The sequence below is a fragment of the Austrofundulus limnaeus genome, unplaced genomic scaffold (genome assembly GCF_001266775.1).
Source record: "Austrofundulus limnaeus strain Quisiro unplaced genomic scaffold, Austrofundulus_limnaeus-1.0 Scaffold503, whole genome shotgun sequence".
NCBI lineage: Eukaryota > Metazoa > Chordata > Actinopteri > Cyprinodontiformes > Rivulidae > Austrofundulus > Austrofundulus limnaeus.
This window is the reverse complement of record NW_013952905.1, coordinates 229,808-238,668: the sequence shown is the minus strand read 5'-3', so window position 1 is coordinate 238,668 and position 8,861 is coordinate 229,808. Positions and strand designations below refer to the sequence as shown.

Genomic DNA, 8,861 nt, shown 5'->3' with positions numbered 1-8,861 from the left:
GCACTGAGTTGCCGCCATGTGATTGGCTGATTAGAAATTAAGTGTTAACGAGCAGTTGGACAGGTGTACCTAATAAAGTGGCCGGTGAGTGTACATTAAGACTTTTACTCAAATAAWATTCTTAGAGGGGACTTTAACTTTTACCAAAGTAAAAGTCTTGTACTTTTACTCAAGTATCACCTGGTACTTTATACAAGAGTGATGATATGTTCACCTTTTCAGAATTAGAAGTCATAAAACTGAAACATTAACCTTTGTGGGATTTACAAGACGTTTATCTTGATGACTTGATGAAATTCTTACCTGCTCCGCCAAATTAAAACCTGCGTCTTGCTTCTCCGTCTTAATGTTGGRCAGCTTCAGTCCGTCCACTGGTTCCATCTTGATGGCTTTGTCGAGAATACCGTTATCGTCCCTGTCCAAAAGGTAGCGAAGCAGAGCATTGTCCTTCTTCTTAGGGCTCCCCGGCTCCTGTTTTATGCAGAGTTCACTCAGAGCAGCCATGCTGTCCCCAGAGGCCAACTCTGAACCAACGGGGTCTTTCCCGGTAGCCTCAGCTGTTAGCTTGGCCAACTCCACGGGCGAAGTGCTGTTCTTCAGCAGTCTGTGGAGAATTTTATGTTTTTCTTTTAATGAAGTTGACTGGTTGTTAAGTCCTGCCCCGGCCACACCACACGGCTGGTCTTTACAGTTCTGKTCGTCCCCCACGGACCCCGATGGTGAGCTGGGAGAGGGTTCTAACTTGGTGGTGAGGAGCTGGAGCAGCTTGGTGTGGCCCTTGGTGTTCAGATTGCGGTTCGACGCGTCACCAAGCTCTCCCAGGTTTCCGTTACCTGCCAAGCTGTCCAGATCACCGTCTTTCTCGTCGTCCTTTTCAYCATCCTGGGTGTGAGACGACAGGAAATCTTCCTGCTCTTCAAAAGGTCCRAATAAATCAGCCTCTAAACTGGGATTGCTCTTGGGAAGTTGTGTTGTGCCGTTGCTAGTGCTGTGTAGGGGACTCTGAAGGGTTGGTAGTTTTTGGTCCGGTGACTCTGAACGTGGTACCTCGGTGAGCCCCGGAGAAATCCTGTGGCCCTGGCTGAGAGCCTGCAGCGCACTAAGGGAGTTAAAGCCTTGGCTGGTTCCTGTGCTGCTGCACACAGACGGTGACGAGTGGAGGCCGGCAGGAGAGAAGGAGCCGGGCGGATGCTGGAGGAGGTGAGGGCTACTTGAAGTGCTGCTGCTAGCCGCCGTGCTAGGACTCTGGCGATGGCGAGGCGACATCATGGTGCTCTGGGCCCCTGAGGTGACGCTTGGGCTTCCCTGGGCTGAAGGGCTGTCCAGTTTGAGAGAATGGCAGCTTCCCTGAGGAGTCGTCGCCCGTCCTGGTATGGCTCCAAAAACACGTCCTGGGGTGCTGGGGGCTGATGTGGAGTGATGGGTGTTGCTGGTCACACTGGCGTCAGGTGAAGGGAAGGTCCCACTCAGACTGGTTGGGGTCAGTGACTTTCCCACATCCTGGCCACCAGACATGTCTGCAGTCAGGCTCCCAGTATTGTCCCTGAAAGAAACGCAAAGAATCATGTTTTTATTGATTATTGGCAGATGTAAGAAGAAATAACTTGAATCGCTGTTCAAGGTATTTGACAACTTTAAAACAGCTGAACTTTGATTTATATTTTTGTATTAATTCAGTGACAGGAAACCACAAAAACGGGTTGCTGTCCCAATTTCTGACCCTGGGGGGATCCCTTGAGAATCTGAGATCTCAACGGGACTAGCCTGGTCGCAAACTGAGCTTCAGGGAGGAGCTTTGTGTAAGTAGGTGGAGCTTTGTACCAGCCAGCATTTACGCAGCTCCACATGGCTACTACAGGAGATTCAAGGATTTCTCAWACATGCATGGATGAGTCAAAGCATCACTCTGGGTATGTTTTTGATGAGGGACATCATAACGTGATAAAGTTTAAAAGTTTTGCATAACACCCCCCCTCCCCTTTAAGTAATTTGTCCCTGCATTGCTTGCTGGTAGTAATATTCCAGGTTAATGCTCCAGAGCCTTTGGACTCAGTGGACTGCAGAGTTTATGTGTTTTTAAGGAAAGAGTAGTACCTCTGCAGGATGTGCAGGGACATATAGAGCTGTGGTTCGTTAGTGGCTGAACATCGGACCAGTTTGCTCTTCGTATGAGCCGAGACGATGGTGCCGTCTGTCAGGGAGAACCGGTACAGAGGACTGAGAGCGTGGCCGTTCTTCAACACTGGATAGAACCCAAGACAGAGTAAAATTACACTTTTTAAAAGATTCTATAAAACAGTGTAAAGTGAATAAAAAAATAACTTTTAAATTTCACAACTCTCAACGTAAAATTGTTGAAAAATACCAAGAAAAACAACATTTATTCAAAATGATGCCTGAATGAAACACTAGAATTGTCTGAGTCTACAGTTTAACAGACAGAAAATGTAAAACTAAGGYTCTGTTCACCTTCTTGATGGTGTTTCTTGGCAAAGGACATGTCCCCGTCAGTCTGAAGGTGGAACTTCTGGATGCAGCGCCGAACCAGGTCCTCCCAGCCCGGCTTCATCGACGCCCGCAGCACACTGGTGTCCAGTGAAGTGATCTTACCTGGACATACAGGTTACACATTATTATTTTAAAATTAGATCAAACCTCTGGAAGAGAAATCACTTAACAAACATTTATTTCTGGACTCCATTTTTCATTTTTTTCAGTTTGGAGTTTAGTCTTGGTTTTGCTTGAATTAATTTGGATGTTTTTAAAATGAGACAAACTGTTTATAGCATGTAGGTAATTTAATAAGCAGATTCCACGACTCCCTGCTGACAGCAGAGTCTCCTCCAGCAGACATACCTTGGAGGTCCTGCCGCGTGGTGAAGCTCTCATGCGCCAGCATCACCTGCCTCTCTTTGACAGGAACTCTTCGTGCCACACATATGAGACAGGACTGGAAATCTGCATGTCAGATTAAAAAAAAAATACAGTAGACTTTTATAAATGCATACATAAATGTGTTGGTGTATTTTACTGCACAGAAACACTGGTGTTAGCTTGAGTTGGTTTCTCCCCTTTAGGTGAGTGGTTTGAGGTGAGACCCTCTCCTGTAGGCTGGCCTGGTTTCTGCTCTGCACTTACACAAAAAAACTCTTATTTTATTTCATTTGTAAGCTCAATATAAAAAAATTCATCAGAAATACAGAGCAATGTCTAATGCAATCACTAACTAAACCCTAAATATCAGTATATGTTAGGGCTGGGTGGTATGACCTCAAATTCATATCACGGTATAAATTGAACCCCTTCACGGTAACGGTATATATCGTGGTAGAAAATTACCATAAAAAGCTAAGAGAATGTAATTTTTAGTGCATTTATTTAGCAGAAAACCGTAATCATGATCAAACCCAGCATTTTTGCTGTAGTGCAAATGAACATAACAGAAAGAATGTTTTATATATATTGCAAAACAAACAAAAACATTTCTCAAATTTTCAACAAAATCAAAATAAAGTGGATGTTATAACCAGTAGTTCAAGTAAATTTAGTCATAAAAAATTCTAAGTTGGCATATGTTACCTAAAATGTTAGTGTGACAGGACCTTAAGCTGCACATAGTTCTGTCATAAAACTATTTCAGATAACTGGAATGTAAGTGTGGTGAAGCCAAATAAATGTAATATCTGCCTGCCATACAAGGAGCTTCTAACCTGCTGAACTTATCAGCTGCTGCTCTGCTGCTCTCAGAGCAGAACTGTTACGTTAGCTAGATGGGTTTATGACTGAACAAACGTCCACATCTTTTTGTCCTCTCTGTGGGTAACAATACAGAAAAAAACAAGTTTTTTCTCCGACAACTTGGGTGTAAAAAAACTACGGTTGTTAAAGCTTCGCTTTGCGTGACGTGCAGCGGGAGGGAGGAAATGATCCCGCGAGTCGACGTAACTTTTCTACAGCAGGAGAGGGAAATTGAGGATTTATTCTCTCTATACGTGTTTTAAAACGTTATATTTCTTCATTTATTTTCAGAATATTTCTAACTCCTCTTGTTCAGTTGTCTCCATGTTGACACAGGTGTGATGACGTAACTGACAACAGGACGGTCGATGGTAAATACCTACCGCAGGCCAACTTCATTTCATCTCTACAGTCCATCACATTTACCACAAAGCCCTGTATAGCAAATTAAAAATCTATACATTTTTTGTGCAGATATAACAAATGTTACAAAAACTGTTTAAAAAGGGGGACCGGAGGGTGTGCTCCAATTACAGGGGGGTCACACTCTTAAGCCTCCCTGGTAAGGTCTATTCAGGGGTCCTGGAGAGGAGGGTCCGTCGGATAGTCGAACCTCRGATTCAGGAAGAGCAGTGTGGTTTTCGTCCTGGTCGTGGAACACTGGACCAGCTCTACACCCTCAGCAGGGTCCTGGAGGGTRCATGGGAGTTCGCCCAACYKGTCTACATGTGTTTTGTGGACTTGGAGAAGGCGTTCGACCGTGTCCCAAGGGGGGCCTTGTGGGGGGTTCTCCGGGAGTATGGGGTACCAGGCCCTTTAATACGGGCTGTCAGGTCCTTGTACGACCGGTGTCAGAGTCTGGTCCGCATTGCCGGCAGTAAGTCGGGCTCGTTTCCGGTGAGAGTTGGACTCCGCCAAGGCTGCCCTTTGTCACCGATTCTGTTCATTACTTTCATGGACAGAATTTCTAGGYGCAGCCGAGGTGTTGAGGGGATCCGTTTTGGTGGCCTTATGATTGCATCTCTGCTTTTTGTGGATGATGTGGTCCTGTTGACTTCATCGGAACGAGATCTGCAGCTCTCGCTGGAGCGGTTCGCGGCCGAGTGCGAAGCGGCCGGGATGAGGCTCAGTGCCTCCAAATCCGAGGCCATGGTCTTGAGCCGGAAAAGGGTAGAGTGCCTTCTCCGGGTCAGGGGGGTCGTCCTGCCTCAAGTGGAGGAGTTTAAGTATCTGGGGATCTTGTTCACAAATGGGGGAAGAACGGAGCGGGAGATCGACAGGCGGATTGGCGCAGCGTCTGCTGTAAAGTGGGCGCTGTACCGGTCCATCGTGGTGAAGAGAGAGCTGAGTCAGAAAGCGAAGCTCTCGATTTACCGGTCGATCTACGTTCCTAYCCTCATCTATGGTCATGAGCTTTGGGTCATGACCGAAAGAACGAGGTCCCGGATACAAGCGGCTGAAATGGGTTTCCTCCGCAGGGTGGCTGGGCTCTCCCTTAGAGATAGGGTGAGAAGCTCGGTCATCCGGGAGGGACTCAGAGTAGAGCCGCTGCTCCTCCACATCGAGAGGAGCCAGTTGAGGTGGCTCGGGCATCTGGTAAGGATGCCTCCTGGACGCCTCCCTGGTGAGGTGTTCCGGGCACGTCCCACCGGGAGGAGGCCCCGAGGAAGACCCAGGACACGCTGGAGGGACTATGTCTCTCGGCTGACCTGGGAACACCTTGGAGTTCCCCCRGAGGAGCTGGAAGAAGTGGCTGGGGAGAGGGAGGTCTGGGCCTCCCTTCTGAAGCTGCTGCCCCCGCGACCCGACTCCGGATAAGCGGAAGAAAATGGATGGATGGATGGATATAACAAATGTTTTTGACCTCAGATAAGATCTCAAGTGCCCTGCCAGGTCCTTTTTACTGAACTTGTGCTCTCATGTCCACCGTCTCCTTCACGTCAACATAAACTGCAGCTTCAACCTGCAGCCCTCAATCTGTCCACCAGATATCCTCCTCGTGTCGGGGATGAGATTGGCAAAATATCTGGTTGTCACTCGTCTAAAATTAGAATGGCAGACACATTCTTCTCCCTTGTGTGTGTGTGTGAGAGATTTGATTAGATGGGAAGCTGACAAAGTGCCACGCACTAATTAGTCTCTCTCAGTGGATGGGGAGGGAAAGTAGAGAGAAGTGGTGACGGAAGGAGGACAGGACACAAGAGACTTGGAGGGCAGGGCCAGGAAGATTGATGAAAAAGTGACAGGAAGTCGAGAATAAACTGCAAAGATGGAGAATATTACAGAATAAAATCCACCACGGAGTGGAGAAGCCAAACAATGGGAGGCACAACAAGTACAGAGACGTGAAAACTCCAAATAGAAGTGGAGACAGAAGAAGAAMGATAAAAAAAGAGAGAAGGAATGTGAGAACTAAAAGTCACCAAAACAAAAAGTTTACCTTCCCCCTCTTCCTTGATAGACTTTGGTTCAGAGACAGCGAAACACTGCATGGTCTCATACTTCTGCTGTGCAGCGTCCGGCTGCTCGGGGACCAGCGGAGCTTCACCGTTAGCATGAGGGTTGACCAGCATGCGGCAGTGGAAAGTGTGGCTGTTCCTGCTGGACGAATCAGCGTTGCGATGATTGACTGGAGGACAGAGAAAAAGTCAAAAGAATTTAAAGAATTATATCTCCCATCAACTTTTCCTGCCTGAGATTTAGGCTAAAATAATCTTATTCCAAGAAGGGACAAGGCGTTYGATGTTGGGGTCTGGATGAAGTTCTGCACAGTCTCATGTAGCTTTATGTTGGGAACGACTCCTGGCTACTATCACAACAAAACTGACTGAGTTATTTTGGGGTTAACAAAGGTTGATTAGCTCTGACGGCCATCTTGAATTGGGTAGACCCAAAATCCTCATCATGTTACTTTAGGAGAGTTTTAATAAAATCCATCCACTGAATCATGAAATATTTTGCTAATGCTACAAACAAACACATATAAAAGCACCTTGCCTTCAGGTGATTAAAAAAATACTACCACCGTTTTATACACTGCAAAAACACAAATGACAACAAATTACGARGGGGTTTGGTTTCTCACAAGACGGACCAGGACATGGGCTTAAAGTGGCCAAAATATTTTAAGCATTTGTACAAAAGAATTAATGGCAACACTATGTTAAAATTTGAGCCACCTACTGTTTTCATACAATTTTAAAGAGTCAATATCATGTAAAATCAACTTTTTTGAGTTTTATATCATGTTATAAYGTTTTACTCTCATAAAAACATGYCCAAAGCCTTGCTCYGACTCATTCATCATGTTTGAGAAATCCTGCAGTGTTTTTATGAAGCCATGCTGAGGAGCAAAAYGACAGGCGGGGACAAGAAACGACTTTTGGTACCAGGAACGCCCCTGGGTTGTGTCTTTAAGCCGAACTTTCTCATCACGAAGCACACCTCCCCACCCCACACACCCCGCCCATGACTCCTGCAGGCTCTCAGCAGTAACAGAGCAAAGTGAAACTGTCTGCTGAGCTCTCAACACTATTCCTCACTCAGTGAAGGTTTTTTCAGATTAAAAATACCTTTGAGGAAATGTATTTTCAGATGCCAAGTAAACTGCATCATGGCAGCCGCCCCCCCACCCCAAAAATGGGCGAGACAGAAGCGGAAGGAGGTTCTTAAAGAGACAGAGGCCAATTTCAAGGCGTTTAGAAGAGGAAGTGACGAGAAGATAAGTTTATTTTCTATTTAAACAAAAAAACAGCATTTTAATAACTTAAGGTGACATAAATACTTTATTATGGTATAGAATTTAAATATATGCCTGAGAAACACGTAATATTGGCCCTTTAAATAAAAGTCACACAGTGTTTAACAAAGTGTGTCCCATGTTGGTGAATCTAAAACAGCACCAGTATGAAAAGGTTACAAGAAAAACACTAAATAAGTCATAATTATATATAAAGACAGGAAACCCTGAAGGCTTTAAAACCTATTAATCTTATTAAAAACAATTTGCCCTTTTTTGATTAGCTCTATTGGTTTGACATCTTTTTAAAATCAAATTAACATAATGACCTAAAAACTTATTTTTGGGTGGATTAGAGCCCTTTGTATTGTTCCTTAACTTCGGCTGGATAATTTTTTAAAAACTGTGCAGAAATTTAGAAAAATGTTTTTTTGTCGTTGTTGGTAAATATCTGCCAACAAAACRTAACATAAGTTCCCAACTAGAGTTATTGATGGTCTCACCCAGGCTCTTGGGCAGAAGGTTCTTGATGAATTCAGCGTGATCTCCAACGTGCAGCACGCTGTAGACGCTGGTGTTCATCAGCTCCTCCTGCTGGTAGCGCAAATACTGGCTGACGTTCTCCGACACAAACACTATGTTACCCTCCATGTTGACAACAAAGAAGAAACCGTCCAGAGCCTGAGGGGGAAACAGAAGGTGAGGACGGTAAAGACGAGTGACAGCGTTAAAGAGAAAATTCAAAAAGCACAAATAAAAAGGCGGACAGGAAGAAGAGAAGGTCCAGTTTGAGGTTCATTTGTTTACAGATAGCTAATATGTTCAGCTTTTTACTACTCTTGATTCTTAAACCTTTTCTTGCCAATAAACGCAGATGTTTAAGTCCTCTGATTGATTTTTTAAACTAATTCACATTGTCCAGTGCAACTGCTTTCTGTGCTACATATTTTTGACAGAATCAAAAGCCTGAATTTCTAAAATACCCACAATCCCCCTCTCTGTAACGAGTGAGACGGATGCAAAAGACCCTACACACAACCATAAATAAGCCAATAAAGGAAGACGGTGCTCTTCTTTTGAAATAAATTAAGGTATTTCTTTAAAAAATAAATCAAAATTTTTGTTTCAGAGGAAAAAAACTTCAATGGAAAAACATTTAAATCTCTTAACTTCCTTCACTATCACTTTGTGTGCTTTTTTCCACGTTTTGCTCATTGCAACTGAACATTTTCTACACAAAGATGCAAACTTATTTACGCACACGGCCCCTTCATTGSACTGGGGTTGAGCTACATTTTAGCTACATTGATATTTATCTTTCAGACTTTAAGCAGACACTTTAGTCAAAGTTGCAGGTGCTGAATTCACACTCACTCACTCACTC

The 8,861-nt window shown here is 44.6% G+C and overlaps 1 protein-coding gene across 4 annotated transcripts in view; it reads right to left on the bottom strand.

Annotated features, from left to right (window-relative positions):
* LOC106530250 (nuclear receptor coactivator 2) overlaps window positions 1-8,861 on the bottom strand; it is a 77,201-nt gene that overhangs the window by 14,150 nt on the left and 54,190 nt on the right. For all 4 annotated transcript variants that reach the window (XM_014025832.1, XM_014025831.1, XM_014025834.1 and 1 more), the window contains exons 5-10: window positions 7,981-8,158; window positions 6,179-6,367; window positions 2,857-2,958; window positions 2,470-2,610; window positions 2,095-2,242; window positions 304-1,543 (exon numbers count right to left, since the gene is read on the bottom strand). In XM_014025832.1, coding sequence (XP_013881286.1) covers window positions 304-1,543; window positions 2,095-2,242; window positions 2,470-2,610; window positions 2,857-2,958; window positions 6,179-6,367; window positions 7,981-8,158 — 1,998 coding nt within the window. The remainder of the gene's footprint in view (window positions 1-303; window positions 1,544-2,094; window positions 2,243-2,469; window positions 2,611-2,856; window positions 2,959-6,178; window positions 6,368-7,980; window positions 8,159-8,861) is intronic.